General features: G+C 34.6%; 2 protein-coding genes across 2 annotated transcripts in view; both read right to left on the bottom strand.

Annotated features, from left to right (window-relative positions):
- The window catches only part of LOC127721817 (uncharacterized), a 165,881-nt gene that overhangs the window by 29,213 nt on the left and 114,140 nt on the right, over positions 1-22,528 (bottom strand). The window lies entirely within an intron of this gene.
- LOC127721816 (uncharacterized) overlaps positions 9,244-22,528 on the bottom strand; it is a 127,146-nt gene continuing 113,861 nt past the window's right edge. The window contains exon 20 of the mRNA XM_052228620.1: positions 9,244-10,002. Within this exon, the coding sequence (XP_052084580.1) occupies positions 9,787-10,002 (216 nt within the window). The 3' untranslated portion in view covers positions 9,244-9,786. The remainder of the gene's footprint in view (positions 10,003-22,528) is intronic.

The following is a 22,528-nucleotide window of genomic DNA, read 5'->3' as shown; positions in this document are numbered from 1 at the left end:
ATGACGAAGACGCCGACGCCATTACCGACGACGGAATAAAGGTTTGTTGTTTCACATTTCGCGACATTAATCAATGAACTTTATTGTCAACAAATGAAACACTTTTAATCAACTCACACTCAAGTTACACGGAAACGACGGATAATATATGTTCCAATTTTCGTAACCACAATTCCGTCATCTTTTCCTAGAGGATAACCTACCACATTAGACCAAATAACTGGGTTTTTAATTTCACGAATAACACGAGAGGTGACTCACGTTGTGCATGATCAGCTTACTCTACCGGAGCATCGAGATCTACGCCGGATTTTGATGAATTTATATTGGCCAATAATACCGATTTATTGAGTAAGCCAGCTGCAACTGATTTTATAGTTTTTTGTTGTGCTGTTACACGGCGGTCCCATATAAGGGTTATGGTTGAGCGCTCACAGACATGTTCAACTCCGCCACATTCTGCATATGCCTGTCCCAAGTCAAGAGCCTGTAGTTTAATGGTTTTCGTTGGTTCGTGTGTTTCATTTTTGTTTTTCGTAAATTGTGTTGTTATAAATAAGGCCGTTACATTTCTCGATTGAACTGTTTCACATTTCCACGTGGTTGCTTTTATAGCCGACTATACGATTTGTTAAAGGCCATACGGCTGCCTATGATTGCTGACATCCTCTTTATTAAAACTCTGGCGGTTAGTTGTCTCATTGGCAATCACCACATCTCCTTACTTTATTTAGTAGTGGCGTTGGCGTCTTCGTCATTTAGATCGTAAGGTTTCTCGTTTGAGTTGTTTTATATGTCATTTCGGATTCTTCATAGCTTACTATCAGTGCGTTAAAGGTTTTGTTCATTTTCTTATTTTTATTTAGCTAGCGGATCCCTTCCCGTTCACTTCCTTTGTATAAAATTCACTGCGATTCTTCATACATGTGGCTAGGAACAGGACAGGGTTTTTTTTAGCAGTAAATAAAACTGTTTTATCATGACAAGTAAACAAACCTCCATGAATTGTTATGAAACGTGTATAGGCGTTAATCTTCTAGATCAAGATAAAGCAGCTAGAGAAAAACCATTATTTAAATTTTGTTTGTTACAGAAAAATTCACTTTTTAAAGTCAACATTACAATTTTTCATTGAAAGCAGCAATCTCGTGCGAGACATAGGGTTCCGTGGAATCCACGAATTTATTATCATTATGATACTACTTCCGTTTGAAAACTAAGGAAAATAAACGGCCGGACTAAGTGGAGTGGGTATATCCCCCTTATGACCGAAATATTGTTATTTTTTCAGAACTTTTTTTCTGATATTTGACTGCCGTATCCCCTTTTCATACCAAATAGCTCTGAACATCAAATCGAACTTTAATTTGAACTTGAACTCAATGGATAGCTTCAAACATCCGAAGCACATAAAAAAAACGACTGATATGGACATCGATTTAAAAATAGACTTATGTTTTTCCAAAATGGTCATGTGGTATTACCTCATCATCAAATAAGCAAGTTGTCGACTTAATCAGTTAAAAAGTTGAATTCAACATGTCGACTTCTTATTACTTTGTCATTACATTTATTCTAGCAAGTCGACATTGTAATGCAATTTTTTCTTTATCATTCCGACAAGTTGACTCCTCATGATGATTTGATTCCAGCTTATAACGCACCACATAACTAATAATCCGACTTATTTGCAACAAAATAACTTAACAAGGGGTGTACCATATGCGCTTCGATAAAAAATGGTGGGTTGAACCTGGTTTTGTGGCTAGCCAAACCTCCCGCTTTTATGGCAATGTTAGATATAACATTAAAATGACAACATTACATGACAGGACTACAGCCAAAGGATCCCAGTGATGAAGTTGAAATTATCCTTTCAAACATGTTATGAACGCCATCACGAGTTGGTTGACCGTCACGAAATATCTGTTTCACTAATGACGACGAATATGTTCCAAACGTCGTAGCTAAGTTCATCTTTCACTTTCAAACCGTACAAGGTGCATCTCAACGTAAAACCACACAAGGCATTTTTCTAATTTGTAAACCACTCAAAATGTATCTCTCCTGCATATTATCAGCACACACTAAACATAAACAGTACGACATGATTTAAGTATAAAACACAGACCTTTTGCAGGATGTGAAAGATGTTTAAATATAGAAACAGTTTATATAAAAAAGTAAGATAACAAAAATACCAAACTCCAAGGAAAATTCAAACTGGAAAGTCCCTTAACAATGGCAAAATCAAAAGCAAAGATTTATTGTTATTGTCTTAATCACTAAAAAAAACCAACTATGTCAACAAAGAAAAACAAAATGATTACGTAACGATATTACACATGATAGTTAAAATGTAAAACGAACCGTACAAAAGAACACGGCCTTCTACAATGAGCTATTGATTTTAAAAACAATAACATTACTGTTGAATTGAGATTGAGGAAAAACACTGTCGTCTTTTTCTGAACACGATAAAAAATGTTTGACACAAAATCAGTAATATATTTCTAAAATTTTCAAACCATAGGCCAACAAAAAAGGTTACTTTTACTTAGGAACTACCAATACAGATTTGATCGACAAAAACAAAGATTGTTTAGAACTTTGCAAACTATATCAATATGTTGCTTTGAAACAATTAATTCATAACTACAAAATTTCAAACCATACTCAACTTGTTCTTTGAAACAGGAATGGAACACTTTAGTTGCGATACATGTAATTGCAAGCAGCTGCTGATTTTGTACTGTTTGAACGTGCATTGTTTTGACAATCCACTCTATATCAATTGTTTCCCGCGGCTTTAGAAAAAGTTCAATTGTTACATGTGTTATCAAAGCTAAAATACAATCAGTGTTGAAATAAAACTAAATTTCAATTCTTTCAAGGTTTGAGTCAAACGACGAAGACTTGGGCACCTGTAAAGAGCACTGGAACTAGTGCTTGCATTATTAGATCTTACGTATGGTGCGATATTGCCGTTCACAGACTTTGTAAAGTCTGAGAAATTTAAATTTCACTTTTCTGTCGTTTTATGGCCTTTTTCAATAAAAAAAAATAGAGAAAAATGGATTGAATGATTAAAGAATTCAGAATTGAAGGAACCCATCCCCCCAATCAGACCAACAAATATTTAAAAGCTTTTTAATTAGTGGCTGCTAGAATGAAACTTATTAGAACGAAATGAGGTAGATGAACCCAAAGGGGCAATCAAAAAACATTATTCGAAAAAAGACAAAAACGACTCTCACCGTGACTTTGAGATCAGAACAGCAATAAAAGCGCTGTTCCTTTGCTTTTTGTGTGTTTTTTGCTGTGAATGTACTAACTTTGTGTCATGGATGGATACCCCATATCCTTTGTTTTTCTATTTTGTTAAAAATTGTTGTGATAAAGTTCTCAACTTACAATGTGATATGCAATGTTCTTTATCCTGTTGCCATGACATTGTTTTTGTCGATGTCTGGGTCCTGAAATGTTCGTAGCTACACCAATAGGAGTCAAAGGCTTCATGAATGTCTGTAAGTGTTTAACTCATTTGATGTAGAGTATACTCGTGGAGTATACACATGGGCTATTGTTTCAGGCGAATGTCAGTCTTGAGAATAGTTCACATTAAGAACTTTATCACAACATTTTTTAACAAAATAGAAAAACAAAGGATATGGGGTATCCATCCATGACACACAGTTAGTACATTCACAGCTAAAAAAACACACAAAAAGCAAAGGAACAGCGCTGTTATTGCTGTTTTGATCTCAAAGTCACGGTGAGGCCTTCAACAAGAAGCAAAAAAAAAAAAAAAAAAAACTCGCCTCACTGCAAGTTTAAGACAGATTCCTGGAGCTTGCTTGAGCGTAAAAATAATTTGGATAGTCTTTGTAAGATGTATCACCACCAAATCGGGCATGTTTGTTTATTATTTTTTTTATATATTTCTTTAAATATTCCTTTGTATTAGGTAACAGATGTTGAGAGACCTTATTGTACTGGTGTACATACGGATGGATTATGTGGTATATCGTCGCTAAATACAGCTAATTGTTCGTTGTAAAAATGGACCGCCTTAGCTGAAGTGACATTTTTTTTAGGTTCACTGTTAGAGAGTATATCATCAACTGTTGGACTGTCAGTTAAATTGACTCATGTTAATATAACGGGGTTATCCACTGGACCAATAGCTGTTAACATCAGGTAAGTGCATGATTCGTTTTATAAAGATGCCTGACTCGTATGAGAAAAAGATTTCAGTACAAATCCGGTGATGAGTCTAATTCGGTGGGTGACATTCGAGGAAAAGAGGATGGGATTGTGGAAACGACAATTGCAACATATCTGAGAAACAGATATAACATAACGGTCAACAAACTCGTGATTGCGTTCATAAAAGTTTCGAAGGGACGATTTCAACTCGGAATTCCAATGGGGACTAACTGTGCACCACTTATTGCGGACCTGTTTTTGTATTATTATGAGTTACAATTTATGACTAAAATCAGCAAAGACCCATCGAAACAACATCTGATACAAAAATTTAACAATACTTTTAGATATTTGGATGATATATTGGCTCTCAATAATGACGACCTCAGTATATATACTAAAGAAATTTATCCTGTTGAACTTACTTTAAATAAAGCTAATACTAACAATGACCACTGTCCTTTCCTCGATCTTGATATCTATATCATTAACGGGAAGCTTAATACAAAAAATTATGATAAAAGAGATGATTTTTCATTTCCTATCGTTAATTATCCATTTTTAGATGGTGACGTTCCCTTGTCACCATCTTATGGTGTTTATATATCTCAACTTGTACGATTCGCTCGTGTATGTAACAACGTATTAGATTTTAGCGAGAGAAATTTATGTATTACTGAAAAATTATTACTCCAGGGTTTTTGATATCATAAACTAGTCAAAACGTTTACTAAATTTTATCATCGGTACAAGGACATCATTCGTAAATATAACTCAACATGCAGACATCTTATACGTTCGGGTATTTCACATCCAATCTTTTATGGTAATATTCTTTACAAAGCACAAAAATGTCAGTATTCACCTCAAAAGCTAACAAAACCTTTAAACAGACTTATTAAGAAGGGATATAGTTACGATACTGTTGTCAGGTCATTAAAGATTGCATATTTTGGCTTTAATATTGATTCACTTATAGGGTCTTTGCATCGGAATTAAACACATTTATTCTAAAACCAGTTGTTGGCATGACACGGGTTATGTTCTTCTCATATATTTTATGACGGTATAATACTAAACCCCTAACAGGAGGGATTGTGCCTGATAGTCATATGATGAAGACATAATCTTTCAATCAGTTTAATTGAGGTCCGGAGCTGGCATGTCAGTAACTGCGAGTAGTCTGTTGTTATTTATGTATTATTGTCATTTTGTTTATTTTCTTTTGTTTCCTATTCTGACATCGGACTCGGACTTCTCTTATACTGCGTTTTACTGTGCGTACTGTTGTGCGTTTGTTTTTACTACATTGGCTAGAGGTATAGGGGGAGGGTTGATATCTCAAAAAACATGTTTAACCCCGCCGCATTAATGCGCCAGTCCCAAGTCAAGAGCCTCTGGCCTTTGTTAGTCTTGTATCATTTTTAATTTTAGTTTCCTGTGTATAATTAATGGAGTTTAGTATGACGTCCATTATCACTGAACTAGTATACATATTTGTTTAGGGGCCAGCTGAAGGACGCCTCCGGGTGCGGGAGTTTCTCGCTGCATTGAAGACCCATTGGTGGCCTTCGGCTGTTGTCTGCTCTATGGTCGGGTCGTTGTCTCTTTGACACATTCCCCATTTCCATTCTCAATTTTATTCACTACTTCGAACTCTTGTTTTGATATCTTCTTTGCTAGTAACAACCCTCTATCAAGGAAATGATGATAGGAAATGCAAGCTCTGGAATATCACATCAGCTGGAAGATATATACTTCATATGCAAGCGCTACTGGAATGTTGCTAAACAGAAATGGAAAGTTGAATGGGCAGCTGCATCTTTATCTATTATCTGCACAAGATGCACCTTTCTAACATCTGCACAAGGAGCATCGTTATCTAAGCACCGGCACAATGTTCATCTTTATCTTACAAATGAACAATCTGCATATTGTATTTGTCAAACTGTACAAGGTACATCTTTCACTTTCAAACCGCACAAGGTATTTTTACTTATTTGTAAACCACTCAATGGGTATCTCTCCTGCATATTATCAGCAATAAGTTTTAAACTAAATATATGCAATACGACATGTTTATAGTTTAAAACATGGTATTTTTGCACAAGGTGCATTACAAAAGTATATATTCAAGGATATTTAAATATGGAAACAGTTTATGCAAATGTTAATGCATGCTACACACTGAAATGTTTAAAGTATGCTACACACTTGTCTAGTGTATGCTACACACTGAAATGTTTAATGTATGCTACACACTGAAGTGTTTAATGTATGCTACACACTGAAATGTTAGATATAAGCTACACACTGAAATGTTTAATGTATGCTACACACTGAAATGTTAACGTAACGATATTACACATGATAGTAAAAATCTGGAACAAACCGTACAAAAGAATGCGACCTCCTAGGATGAGCCATCAACTTTAAAAACAATAACATTACTGATACATTGGGATTGAGCAAAAACACTGTCTTTGTCTGAACCTGAACAAAATCAGTAATACATTTTTAAAGTTTCTACACCATAGGCCGAAAAAAGAGCTGACTTTTACCTAGGAACTACCAGTACACCTTTTGCTCGACAAATAAATATATTGTTTAGAACTCTGCAAACTATTCCAACAGGTTACTTGGAAACAGTAAATTCATAACTTCCAAATTCCAAACCATACTTAACTTGTTCTCTTAGACAGGGGTGGAACTCTTACGTTGTGATAGTTGCAACTGCTGATTTTGTACTGTTGGCGGAACGTGCATTGTTTTGACAATATATGTCAGTGTGTTCTGGCATTTTACTGTAGAAAATAATCCGTCGTTTAATTGCTTTTGTGAATTGTTTTGATGACTGAAATCCTTGATCTAAATCCTCGACAGAATCTACAAAAATATTCCTTTGCATTAAATCTTCCTCTGCAAACTCCTCTGTTGAAATGTTTGTAAGATGTACGTATGCGGCTAGCTTTGCAAACGGCGGAGCGTAGCTTTTGATGCATCTTCAACACTGTCAGCTTGAAAAATACCACACCCATGGATAAATGCAATCTTGAAGTATTATCAGTCTGGTTCAAAGTGTCAATTTCAATTGTGACAATCCACTCTATATCAATTGTTTCATGCGACTTCAGACTTCAGAAAAAGGTCAACTGTTTTCAAACGGCACAAATACAATCAGTTTAATACAACTAAATCCACTCTATATCAATTGTTTCATGCGACTTCAGACTTCAGAAAAAGGTCAACTGTTTTCAAACGGCTCAAATACAATCAGTGTTGAAATTAAACTAAATTTCAATTCCTTCCTGTTTTGAGTCAAACGAGACTGGAAAGCACCTATAAAGATCACTCTAGCGCTTACATTATTAGATCTTACTTGTGGTGCGTTCACAGTCTACCTTAACTACAAAAAATTTAAATTTCACTTTTCAGTCGTTTATGGCCTTTTTCAATAAATAAAAATAGAGAAAATCGCTGGATAATTAAATAATTCATAATTGAAGGACCCCATCCCCCTACCAGACCAACTAATATTTAAAGCTTTGAAAGTATCAGTTGCTACCAAGAAGCTTAATAGAGCAAAATGAGGAAGATGACACCAAAGGAGGGATCAATAACCATAATTCGAAAAGAAGACAAAACCGACGCGTTAAACTTAACCGTGAGTCACATTTATGATTTCTGTTTAAGTATTTCGATGTGAAGATATGTAATGCTGTCGTCAATAAAGTGAATCTGGATAGCATTAAATTAATTGGTATTTGGTTGTATTCATATATTCCGCCTAATCTATATTGCTGATACTGATATTTAAATGGCGGAATCGACCTTCTAGAACTACTAAATTGTTCAGAGAATACTTCTTTCTAGTCTGTCAAAACAATGAAAATGACTCCTTCCTCTTCGATAATCCAAAGGATCATGATATCAGGGAACTGAATGTGAAGTGTAGAATAAACAGACTATTCCTACACAAATGAAGTTTATTGGTTGAAAATATGCTAGTCTCCTTCATGTTTCTTGCTTTATAAGGTATGGGATATAATCCTTGCTGAAATACTGCAGCATATTTTGATACTTATTCTGCGATAAAAAGGGACATTATATTTTCCAGTCTGTGCATCTGTAAATCAGTCCGTCATGATACATGTGATATAAAATGCAAGCTCTTGAATATCGAATCAACCGAGAGATATATATGCACAGCTATGCCGGCGCTGCTGACTGTTGATACATAGAAATTGAAAGTGCATAATGGCAAAGCTGAAATAATCTCAACAAACCCTCATTGTCAATTTTCAAAATGGAAGCCAAAGTATGAGCAGAGTTTACTGTATCTGAAGTATTCTTTATTCAAGGTCAAATCGGCAACGGGATATAATCGTTCAACATAGTAAAAACATGAATTAGGAAGCTTATGCCCCTATAAAGATAGAATTCTCTATGTACGTCAATTAACACTTGCATCGAGTTTTTGAGAGATCTGTATCGTAAATCAGGTTTCATGAATATGTTTGAAATATCGCTCCTGTACTGGTTGCTGCTTGCTTTACGTCAAGTGGCAATCAAATTTTATTCATATTCATGACGATAAACTATTAACAATTGGTAGCTTCTGCAAGGTGTGATGACAGGGACGAAGAGCGAGAAATATGAGCTGCCACTGAAAGACAATGATATGTTGGATAGAGACAGACATTTTGCCCTGCGACAGGCCACCTACAGGCCCCTAAAAGAGAAATTGTAATTGTTCGTTAACGTGAAGTGGCTTGTCTAAATTAAATCTTCTTCGCTATGCAATGTCTGTCGAAATTTCCCGCCTGTCACCCTGGTCGAACCATTGCAGAACATATCAATTGAATTTATTGGTGTTTGTGCTAATTTTGCATGAACTATTGTCGTTGGAATTTCAACAACACACAACAAGTAATCAACCAAAAAACCTTCAACTATCACTATAATATATTACGACAAGACTGCGTAATGCTTTTAAGACATATGTAGTTTGTAAATTATATTGCAGAAAGAATATACATGAAATATGTAAATTTAATTTGGTACAATATAATATCACAGATAATGTAGACTTTCGACATAATTACAGATTACGCCATTCAGTTGAATAGCATATTTAAAACTTTAGTCAAAAAATATATTTCAATCATCACATATGTAAATTAACATTAAAAATAGTTGGAAATCATAGGCAATTGACTGTAATGTGGGAATACTGTAAATTCAGAAATTGGTGCGTACATTTATAATTGCGATTTTTGAAGAATAGACAAAAATGCGAGGTTAATTATTGCGATTTCAGTAAAATCTGCATAGTTTTATAGATATATGTTTCAGATATCAGAATGCAAGTTCTTATTATTGTGATACCCTACCAGTCGTATTATTCGCAATAATAAAAAAACTCGCAATTATTTCTGAATTTACAGTAGTTGAATACAGTTGCTGTGCATGTATTGAAATTTTCAAAAAGTAAGATTAAAATTGGCATTTAACAGTATCACATTAATTACTATTACAGTTTATGTCAGCTTATATACGACAAGCAAATTTTTTTAATCAATCATGTTCAATGATAGATAATCCTTGTTTTGTATAAATCATTTCAGCGTTGAATTTTTCTTTCCTTGTAGTATCTGGGATGGCTTTAGATCTGGACAATCCATCTTTTGACTTAATCTGGTGCATGCGCAAAAGAAATGCGCTAATTACTACAATTATGACAATTGTTACGCAAACTGTCATTATAGTAATGATTGTGTAGATATCTGTTCCCTGAAAGATAAAGAAAGAAAAGCATAGGTAATTGTGAAATACGTCTGTACGTGAAGTAGAAAACATGACTGCTTGAACTTTTGATGTCCAGCAGAAAAATCATTCCAACGAGATAATAAAAAAAACAATCAGCAGAGAAATGACTGACAGCATTATCATCCGGTGATGATCCGGTGTGCTCCAGAAGTATATTTCGTGCCTGCTTCACATTTTGAATAGGTGCGTCCGTTCGGCTATGCAGGATGTGTAGATGTACGCGTTCACGTTTGTTCTTGTTAATTCTGATGCCCTATTTAGATATAGTATCACGCTCTCTTAGGTGACATGAAGGTGGCCGGTTGCAAATTAAGTTTTGTGCCCCTACTACTCAAACGTTCCTCATTTTCTAGTAACAGTCCTAATTTCCCACCCCTCTGCATGGTGTTTGCAGAATCTGTCTAGTGTATTATTTGATAATATGTTGTCATAAGTATGCATGAAATAGTTTTTATTTGAATTTAGGCAATCATCAATCAAACAGCTTGGTGATGTTATAAGTAGGTACAAAATTGAGTCTTCGACTTTCGGTTATTGTTATGGTTGATAGTACAAGAGAGTAAAACAGCTGAAATGTGTGGCACTCAATCTTTGTATCAACAAGGCGATTTTCAACTACAATTTAGGATTAACGGTTTGTGATGTAATGTACAAGGATGTATACAAACAAAGTTTGTCAATAAAAGTCGTCAAAAATAACAGGTTTATAGTTAAATGCGCCAAAAGGTTGCAAAAACTCAAAAAAGATATCAGGCCTAAAGTTCAGTAAGCATGTCATGACAGTGCTGATTATTTATTAGACAATAGAAAATACATTTTTAATGTGCTAGGGAATATCAGAGATTTCTACATCTAAAACTTACCGATGACCCAGAAGGTTGTGACACAACTTCTACTGACTGAACTGACTGACCATCACCAAAAGATAGATCACACTGTGATATAAATCCATCAACATCGATCACATTTATGTATAACGATGGCGTACAACAGTCACCACTGGAAACAAAGACGTATATGAGCTCATATGTTCTGTGTCTAGGCCTCATTGCTATTTTCATTTTTTTTTTTTTTATTTTTCGAGGCGTTTTATATAATTGTCACGAGGACAGATATAATACAAATAAATAAATGAACCCTGAAAAAGACTGATTGATTGGCTGTTTATGTTTAACGCCACTTTCAGCACTCATGGCTATATCGTGGCTAAGTTGTATTGGTGGTAGAAGCAGGAGTCCCCAAAAGAACAATTAACCTTTTGTGGTTCAACTGGCAATCCTAGTTAATTAAGATCGGAGTGCCACGAGCAGGGTTCGAACTCACAATCTCAATGTTGACAGGCTAGTGGTCGTTTCACATTAACTACTTTTAGTCGAAAGTGTTTGGATTTTAAAATACATAATATCGTCATTTATATGCAATATACATTTTGCTAAATTCTGAGGGTTTTTTTTTGGCCGAGAAGATGAGTAAACTGCATTTCCTAATCAGAAGACTATTCTTTTTAGTGGCATGCAGACAATATTATCTTTCTGTCAAACCATATCTTTTGGACGGGAAACATCAAGATCATAGTACAAATCTTTGTCATTTGAATATTAGGAATGTAAATAAAGTTGGAGGACAGAAGGGATGAATATATTATATAGTGACAATGGGAAACGATGTATGTGGTAATTGGATTTGCCCATTTCTTGAAGTTTTATCTTATTCAGAAATCTTTACGCTGAATTCAAGTTATCGATTTTGTTGAACTCGGTGTATAACCGGATAGAAAAAGATGGTTGTACATAAATGGCCATTTACATCTTTATAAACCCCTTTTAACATAAGTCATGTATTTACCTGATGTTAACAGCTAATGGCCCTGTAGATAACCCCGTTACATTAACATGAGTCAATTTAACGGACATACCAACTGTGGATGATATACTCTCTAACAGTGTCCCTGAAAATGTCACTTCAGCTAAAGCAGTCCATGTGTACAACGAGCAATTAGCTGTATTAAGAGATGATATACCACATATTCCAACCGTATGTATAACAGTACAATCAGGTCTCTCAACATCTGTTACCTAATTCAGAAGAATATTTAAAAAAGTATATAAAAAGTGAAACATGAAAAAACATGCTTCGTTTGAATCATGTTTGCGATGAAGTTCTCATACTTTCAATTTAATATGCAATGTTATTTGTTATGTTGCCATGAAATTGAATTTCTATCAATGTCTGGTCCTGAAAATGTTTTTCCGTATCAAGAACAATAGGAGTCAAATGCTTCATGATTTTCTCTGAGTTTCAAACTCACTTCATGTAGAGTATACTCATGAGCTATTGCTTTAGGCGAATGTCAGTCTGTTGATAATAGGGTCACATTATATTATTCTTTTACTTTGTTTGAAGAATGAAACGATCAAGTTCTTAACCTTTTGCTGTAATGTGTAATGTACTTGTTCCAATACCTTTTCTTTTTTCTTATTGTTTGTTACCTAGACCAATATTATTTAACAGCTTCATGATATTTAATGAGTTTTAAGCTCATTTAAATGTAGAATATCACTATGAGCTATTGTCATTGGACGAATGAGTCTTTTAATAATAGTTCACATTAATTTATCATATTTCTTTTGGAAATTTTGACAATCGAAAACAAACTTAGTTGACAGAAAAATGTATGGACAGACCTGTATATATTTATCATATTTGGCCAAAACATGCCGACAATATGGGTCATATTAAGCATTTGAATTACATGTGTAATAATGAATAAAAAATAAGAAATAACAAAATAAATTGAACAGTAAAACCGACTAAAACAAAACCCCGAAACCGGGAAAAAGTGTAACTAAGAAAGACAAACAACACCGAAAAAAACATATAGTTTCGAAAGCCTATTTTGGTAAAGGCAAGATATATTGTAGTTTAAACTGGTTAAACGTGTGGACAAACCCTGTCCCAATTAACCTAATTACTAACATAAAACTACTTACTTGAACAAGGATGCAAAGGCGGCACAGAATTTGAAAAAAAGGGTTGTGTGTTGTTCAATCATCATTCTTATGGTCATAATTATAAATCAATTGTTATCAAAACTTTGACTTTTCGAAATACTAAGCTAATATAAAAGAAACAAGATGTGGTATGATTGCCAATGAAAAAACTCCCCACAAGAGACATGACATAGAAGTGAACAACTATAACCCATACCGCATAGTCAGATTATTTTCGACTTATGAGTTTGAATGTCCCTTTGGTAAATTTCGCCTCTCTTATGTAACTTCATTTGCAGAATTCCCATGCTTGTTCATTTTAAAATTCATTCAATAATTACTGTTTTCAATAGTTTATAGAATCGGAATTGTTGATGTCAAAATTCATCTAGTTATTACTTATATGCAAGTCTACTTTCCAGAAAGCTATTGAAAAACGTTCATCAATATTATCTTTAAGAGTTTTGACCATACCACAAGTTTCCTGGTGATACTCTGTTGAACCTCTCCAGTTGATATAATTGAAACAGATATTGTATATGAGCTGAAATAAAAGTTGAAATTTTAGGGAAAAGATATTTCTGTAAGAAAGATTCGCAGAGTTCTTATGCAATATAAGAAATACAAACCAACTCATAGTTTTTCGAGACTTTTACTTTCCATAACCTGCCATAAAGATTTGTATCGTTCATGAGAAGTCTTTTTATCATGTAGTTAATATGTTATAAGATCGGATCGTCATTACGTTATCAAACACTTGTCTGTAGTATTTCGATTTTGATTGAGAGAATATGGTGATTTACATGAACTGATTTTTGAAATGATGCTTTTTAATAAACAAATGATACATACAATATAACCGAGGGGTATAGTAGGCTTAACAGCAAATAAAACATACAATATAAGAGAGGGTGTGGTAGGTCTAACAGCAAATGTTCCATTAGCACCATCTCCAGGAAGCAGGGCATAATTTACTGATGTAGTTCCTTGGGCAAATGAATGGTCGTCTGATATTGACACTTGATAAGTCTCTGTCACAGTACCGCGATTTAAAACCTCATAAACAATTAGCCTTTCCTTTCCAACTATAACATCATCTGAAAAAAATATATTGAGTCTATATGGTATTGTTTGCAAGAATATAAACATAGTTATATTGATAGTAAGCTGCTTACGTGTATAATAAATGGACAGCACGGGAAGTCGGGAAAAACAGAAACAAATAAAAGAAGGAATGATAACAATGGAGACTTAAAAAGGGCAAAAACGATATACAATATAACATAAGGGTGTAGTAGGCTTAACAGCAAATGAAATATACAATATAACAGAGGGTGTTTTAGGCCTTAAGGCAACAAATTGTCGGCAATCCTATATGGAAAGAAACTGTGCGCCTCTCCTTGCCGATCTCTTCTTATTTTCATGAGTCGGAGTTCCTTCAGACACTTGTAAAAAACAAGAAGATCAAAGAAGCCAGATCATTTAATTTCACATTCAGATATATTGATGATGTTCTTTCCATTAACAATCCAAACTTTTCTGGTTGGGTTCCTTTAATATATCATCCATAACTACAAATTAAAGGAACAACAGACACGGCTTCCTCTGCCTCATTTTTAGACTTATACCTCGAATTCGACATGAGCGGTCATCTCAGTACCAGAATCTGATTTTGAAATTATCAATTTCCCCACCTTAGGAAGCAATACACAGTTAGAAAAAAAACTTAAAATTGACACTCATAATTTTTTACCACCCTCTTTCCCTTGCTTTCTAACAAATAAGGCTTAATGTTTGTGTTTTTTATGTGTTTTTTATGGAAACAGCATCTTCCATAGATTTGATTTCCAATAGCTAAAATTGTGAAAAATAATTTCTTTTTGGTGTAACCATGGCACCAGTCTGCAATTATTTGATGCAAAATAATGCAAAAGGGGGTGAAAATGTCCCAAAAGTCCCATAAATTTCGTACAAAGTAGAATTTCAATCCATTACAGTGATACCTTTTCTGAAACCACTGACATTTATCTATCAAGAAGTAAAAAAAACATTTGCATTTCACTTCGTTTTTCCATAAAATTGAATTGAAAAGTCAAATATTTGTTGAAAGACACTACATTAATTTCTGGACCAATGGGCGGTACGGATATGAAAATACGGACTGTCAAACAGAAAAATGGCCTATAAAACATAAAAAAACAATCTTGATGTTCATATAAACCCACTTTGAAGGCTATATTATTTTCAGCTATTTTTCCTGCACAAAAACTTTCATATTTAAAAAAATCACCATGACCAAAGTGCGAAACTAAAATCCTTACAGTGTATTGCTACCTTAGTAGCAATATACCAACTTCACCTGTGTATTGCTACCTTAGTAGGATTAAAGAACCTTAGTGAGCGCGCTCACATACCCCACGTCCCCACATTGTCATTGGAGAAATAAAATAAGTGTAAGAAAAAAAAATTGTATCAGAAAAAAAAATTGAATCATAATTTCCTGTCATTATGCACATCTACATAGTATGTCCTTATTATCTACACAGTTTCATGAAATTCTGTTGTGTGGTTTGACAGGAGTTGCAATGACAAAAGGTTGCAGTAGTATATTGGGCAAATAAGTTCAAAGGGGCGTAACTCCTGGAAAAAAAATTGAATCGTAATTTCCTGTCGATATGCACATCTACGTAGTATGTCCTTATTATCTGAAAAGGTTTCATGAAATTCTGTTGTGTGGTTTGAGAGGAGTTGCGATGACAAACTGTTGCAGAAGTACATTAAAGTAAATAAGTTCAAAGGGGCGTAACTCCTAGAAAAAGAATTAAATCGTAATTTCCTGTCGATATGCACAACTACATAGTATGTCCTTATTATCTAAAAAGGTTTCATGAAATTCTGTTGTGTGGTTTGAGAGGAGTTGCGATGACAAAAGGTTGCAGTAATATATTGGGCAAATAAGTTCAAAGGGGCGTAACTCCTAGAAAAAGAATTGAATCGTAATTTCCTGTCGATATGCACATCTACGTAGTATGTCCTTATTATCTGAAAAGGTTTCATGAAATTCTGTTGTGTGGTTTGAGAGGAGTTGCGATGACAAAAGGTTGCAGTAGTATATTGGGCAAATAAGTTCAAAGGGGCGTAACTCCTGGAAAAAAAATTGAATCGTAATTTCCTGTCGATATGCACATCTACGTAGTATGTCCTTATTATCTGAAAAGGTTTCATGAAATTCTGTTGTGTGGTTTGAGAGGAGTTGCGATGACAAACTGTTGCAGTAGTACATTAAAGTAAAAAAGTTCAAAGGGGCGTAACTCCTAGAAAAAGATTTGAATCGTAATTTCCTGTTGATATGCACAACTACATAGTATGTCCTTATTATCTAAAAAGGTTTCGTGAAATTCTGTTGTGTGGTTTGAGAGGAGTTGCGATGACAAGAAACAGGACTGACGGACTGACGGACTGACGGACTGACAGACTGACGGACTGACGGACGGACAGACGGACAGACGGACGGACGGACGGACGGTTTAAAAACATTATACCCTCCGCAACTCGTTGCGTGGGGTATAAATATACCAACTTCACCTGCATATGGGATATACATTTCCCAACTCTTTCGGTATTCAAGAGCTTGCAGCTGCTACTCAGACTTTATAAAACGGCACCAGTGTCTGTGCAGAAAGTTGATGAACCAGGGTTATGTCAAAGAACGTCTCGTCCTTTTTCTAAAAAATTCATCGGAAGATACCAAGGCCTTGTTGATAAATATTCCGTATCATCTTCACAAATAAAACAGGATGGTCATGATGTATAGATTCTAGGTACTGACGTTGTTTATCATCTTAATAACGTATTATAGTGTTCTTTGATTTGTCTTTGTGAATTATTAACCTTTACTGTTTAGTCCATTTTTGGTAAATACCCTTTTGGCGTGGCTCGGTACTTATACATCCCGGCATTGTGTTATGGTGTTTTGAATATTCCTTGGAGTTCGGTATTTTTGTTATTTTACTTTTTACAAAATTATTGAGGAGGTAACGATACACTATGCATATTTGTACATATGTAGATATTGTCAACTCTATATCTTTTCCTAAGGCAAACCCCGAACGAAAATCATATTGAGGTGTTTTGTAAACGGACGTATTTGTCCAAATTTGTATGTTGAGACCTCCCCCCTTCCCCCCCCCCCCCCCCCCCGACCCCAATTGGCCTTACATACCTACCAGTTGATGCTTTAATAGTTAGTTCAACACTTGCAGGTTTGTGAAGTTCCGAGATCTTCCTTGTGAATGATCTCCCACTATCATCATTCCCATATAGTTTAACTTGGAATTCCTGAAATGAATATGATATATTCTATATACACAGAACGCTATCCAACTATCAACAAGGTATACTATTGAGTAATGAATTTGACAATGCATCACACAGTATAACATGCTCACATGAAGCTTTATACTAATTTTGAGGTAGGTCTAATTCGTAGTACTAAGAAAAATGCTACCACAATTTCGTAGAACTGACGAACAGAGGAAGGGTAGTCTAGTCTTCCTTCGTAGCAGGATATACGGTTAATAACATAAGCAATACCAATTGTACTGCACCAGTGTGCATTTCGACAAGATATGTCTCTTTAGCTATGTTTGATGTCAAAATATTTAAAATTCAAAAACCTTAAACAAACTATGGAGAGCTAATAAAATCACTTATGACCAAACGTAAAGCCAAACCTGGGCAATGAATCAGAGCAATGCATGAGAGGGCGGGGGCAGTATTTTGAGTCTTTTAAACTTTGTATTCATAACTAGTTTCAACACACCGTTCTTTTTTATCAAATCCATATCCTTAAAAAACATGGAATACGACAAGTGGTTATTTCTATACTTCATAAATTTTGTTTTTCAAAATAAAATTACAATATATGGCGTTCTGAAAGTTGCAGCACACAAAGTATGGAGATCTCGTTGCAACTGTGACGCCTGGTGTGACAAAATAATATTTCCGGTGCTATCAGTCAATGCAATGTTGCGACATGTGCCATTCTGTCCCAAGTAAAACACAGTGGTTATTTTCATACTTAAGTAAATTTCGTTATTTCAAAATAAACTTACAGTATATGGCGTACTGAAAGTTGCAGCACACAAAGTATCGAGATCTCGTTGCAACTGTGAAGCCTCGTGTGACGATATGATATTCCCGGTACTATCAGTTATTGCAATGTTGTGACATGTGCCATTTGGTCCCAAGTTATACACAGACAAACTAACAGTATAGTTGTTATCTGTTAAACAAAAGAAAATGTTATAAATTAATAAATATATACCAAAAACCAAAACAAACATATAAAAACGACAAATAATTTTCTTTTTTATTTATTATATACCAAAGTCGCAGCGTTTTAATTGCTGATATTTCTGTACTTGACAGCAACTTGAAAGTTTGCTACGAAGAATAACAGTTTCACATATAACAGATTTTTAGTAATGGCTAAGGTTGTACTTTATTAATCAAATAATTTTGATGGCAAGCTGGGTGTGGGTGGGAAAGAAACTTTTTATTCATATTCTACGAGTATGCTTTCGCCTTTGAACAAAATCGGTTTACCATTACCCAACAACACAAATTGGTGAAATTGTAACAAACATTTAGCATATCAATGGTAAAATGATAATTGATATGGTAGTTATGACTATTAAAAAAAATAGTTACCCGAAATTGGACTGCCTTTCAGAGAAAACATCTCACCAGTGTCTGATTTTTCCAAAAGTTCACCATCAACCTTGATAGAACTCTGTGCTGTGATGTTCACCTTCCAGTCTTTTATGACATTCCTTCTTAGTTTCATGATACTACCTGGAGGATGCTAAACATAAAAGTATCATCGTACTGTAAATGAAATTTTTGATTGCCGGAGAGCAATTGCTAAGTAAATTTCTTTCAAATAGCTATGCCCAACCAAATCTGTTAATACCAAACCGACTTGTTATCCTTGCGTTATACAAAACTACCAGTCTTATGTCACCACTAAACACCGTATACTTACCAAAGAAACAGCAAATACCAACCCAACTCTGAGATGAATACAGGATTTAAGCATTGGAGGTGGGTACGTTATCAAAAGACCGTGTAGACTGTTTCACAACCAAAAGAAAAATAAAACAATAGTCCTCGAAAAGTGCAATAGAAAACTGAAAATTTAAGCTGAAGGATTCCCTGCAAAAACGGATTGAATTAAGTTGCAAGATACTAAATAAAGGGTGTGTACTACGTAGTATTTTAAGTGAGTTTTACATTCCGCATTCGAGGTGAGCACGTTATCACACGACGTTCTAGATTGTTTCACAACAACAACAACACATAAAACAGTAGTTCTAAAATATTTTCTTAGAAAACTGAAAATTTAACCTTAAAGAATCCCAGCAAAACGGATTGAATTCAGCTGAAAGATTTTAAATAAAACTATGTATACTAAGTAGTATGTTAAGTGTGTTCTACATCTCGCATTCGAGGTCTATATAAAAGATGTGGTATAATTTCCAACGAGACAACTCTCCACAAGAGACCAAATGACACAAAAATTAACAACTATAGGTCACCGTATGGCCTTCACAATGAGCAAAACCTATACTGCATATCAGCTATAAAAGGCACCGAAATGACAAATGTAAAACAATTCATACGAGAAAACTAACGTGATTCAGTTAATATCTGTGACTGTCTTTTTGTAGCATTTTTACTTGGGCTTTGGTATAAATGTTGCATCTTTGGTCTCTGTTGAATGTAGGGGCCTCGGTGGCCGAGTGGTCTAAGTAGTTACTACTGTAATCACTAGCCAGTCAACACTGAGGTTGTGAGTTCGAACCCCGCTCGTGCTGGTGCACTCGACTCCAATCTCAATTGACTAGGATTGTCAGTTTTCCTATCGAAGGTCTGTGGTTTTCTCCGGGCACTCCGGCTTCCTAAACCAATAGAAACTGGCCGCCACGAAATAGCCCAAAAGCGGTGCTTAAAAGTGGCGTTAAAACACCAAAAATCAAAAATCAATCTGTTGAATGTACTCTCAACCTGAATTTGTTTATACTCATAACGGATCAGATTTTGTGGTGATACGCTTGTCTCTAAATGAGTACGTATCATTACCTCTTTATGTATTTTGTAAAAACCCTTTCTTTGGGTTGCTGTTTCCGTAACATTTACCTTCTTTGTTTTACTTTTCCACCATTATTAATATTACAGGGTATTGCATATTTAAATATTTAATATCATACCTGGATTGATATAATGGTTTCGCCTGATGTGGTATATATTCTTGTTGACATTCCAGATGTGTATGTCTCCAAAGTCCCTATCATAAATTCAAAATTAGAAACGCTAACTCATACAGGTTGCAGACATGAATGACGTGAAAAAATGTAAACATGAGTAGCTCATTATCTCAACAAAATTTTCGCTAAAGTGAAATCTGGTGTCCTCTAAAATTTATCAGCAACCTGTTTAGGGTTAGTCACTTTATAATTCAATGAATGTCGTGTAAACATACATACCCGGGAAATATATTGAATGTTTTAGATTTGACGTTAAGTAAGCAACTAATTATTGCTTTGCATCACGGTGCAGAACTATAAGTTTCAGTAGATGTACACGCCATCTTGAAATAATTACTAATCACATATAGATTCTGATTGGTTGCTTTATGATGCGGCTGAGATACAGCAACAGCTATTGGCTTAAATAAGATAAAGAATTACAGATTTTTCTCGTCGCAGGATAAGACATCAAATGCCGGAAAATTAACTATGTGTATTTCAGTTCCGATCAACTGTCATTAATACATGTTCGTTTTATTATGCATATATTGCACACTGAAATTCAATATTGAAATATCAATTATTAATACGTGTTTATTTGCTTTGTTAATCTGTAATATGTATGATTTCTTTTGCTAAACAATGTTCAAATACAATTATATGTATTTTATAACGTCTGCCAATCTAGGCACACCTCCGGAATACTAATTCAACAACCACATGCACACATATTACCTTAAATTAGGATAGAGCGAAGCAGTCCACAGCTTTTTAGAAAGCTCAAACTTGTTTATATCATTTATATACCGAATTTGCAGTTGTATCTTTTGGATCGAATTGTTTAATCATTAAAAAGGGAGAATACACCAAGGGTAGGCAACAAAAGACTGAAAACAGACCTTAAAATGGCAAAACTAACTATTTAAAAAAAGTTAACAAGACATTACACCAAATACTATATATTCAGCAACATGAACCCCACTAAGTACTTTGGATGAACTCCGAAGGAGTTAATTTTGGGTTATTGTGCAGTTGTACCTTTTGCCGTAATTGTGAGCTATGCTTTTATGATCATTTTGCAGTTGTACTATTTGGAGGATTCTGAAACTTATATATACGTAAAAGTAAATTCACACAATCAAGCGTGCAAAAATTATATAGATATAAAGATAAAAAATATTATACTTTGAAGATTATGAAGATAGAGAACAAATATTTAATGTATTATCTGAATGAAAGATAAATAATATCATGAACAGCAGATGTAATTTTGAAACCGCTTTTGTTTAATATTATGTAAATTTGACAAGTCGAAACACACTCGTGGCATCGACTAGAAGCGTATATTTAAACTGTCGAATATTTTTCATTATATATATGTGTCAATTCTTTTGATCTGCTGTCATCTACTCATCTTTGCATGCCAAGGGTTGCGATCCTATCCGCTCCTCTTCATCCTTCTCAGATTAAGTCAGAATTTGTGACCCAGGAGGTATTTATTTCCATTGAACGCAGTTGTAGCTAGCTGCATCCAATCAATAGCGCCTTTAAAATGGTCATATGTAAATGTAAATGTAGATTGTGCAACGCGTCTTTACCCCAAAAACATAGGTCGACATTAAGTGACACTTTTGAAGTTCTTAATCAACGCAATAAATTTCTTGGGTGTGTTCCTCGTGCAAATATTGGAATGTCAACGTATATATATATATATATATATATATGCGGTTTCCGTTTTACGAAATTTGTAAACACGATCAAATACTGGAGAATGTTATTTTTACACCTTCAAACTAAATAGTACAAGTGCTCCCATTGGTCAATTATGATGTAGTCAGAGTAGGCGTGACTTCTAGTTGTCGCTAGATGGCACAACAATGTTTACCCAAATATTTTCTGCCAAGGGCGAAGAGGAGCAAGTCGAATCGTAACCCTTGACTAGCGAAGATGTCTTCTACTAAATGGTCATGGTACTGATTATAATTCTGCCACTCAAAAAAAAGTTTTGAAATGTATCAGAATTAAACACACGTATACTACAAATTGTTCTAAACTAATCTCTTTCGGGTCCTTTTGCCTTATATAAAACTATCACACCCTTAGACTAACTAAACATGTTTAACCCCGCCGCATTTTTGCGCCTGTCCCAAGTCAGGAACTCTGGCCTTTGTTAGTCTGGTATGTTTTTTT

The sequence above is a fragment of the Mytilus californianus genome, unplaced genomic scaffold, assembly GCF_021869535.1.
Source record: "Mytilus californianus isolate M0D057914Y unplaced genomic scaffold, xbMytCali1.0.p SCAF_12, whole genome shotgun sequence".
NCBI classification, from domain to species: domain Eukaryota; kingdom Metazoa; phylum Mollusca; class Bivalvia; order Mytilida; family Mytilidae; genus Mytilus; species Mytilus californianus.
The sequence above is the reverse complement of the archived record's forward strand: the minus strand, read 5'-3'. Positions and strand labels throughout refer to the sequence as shown.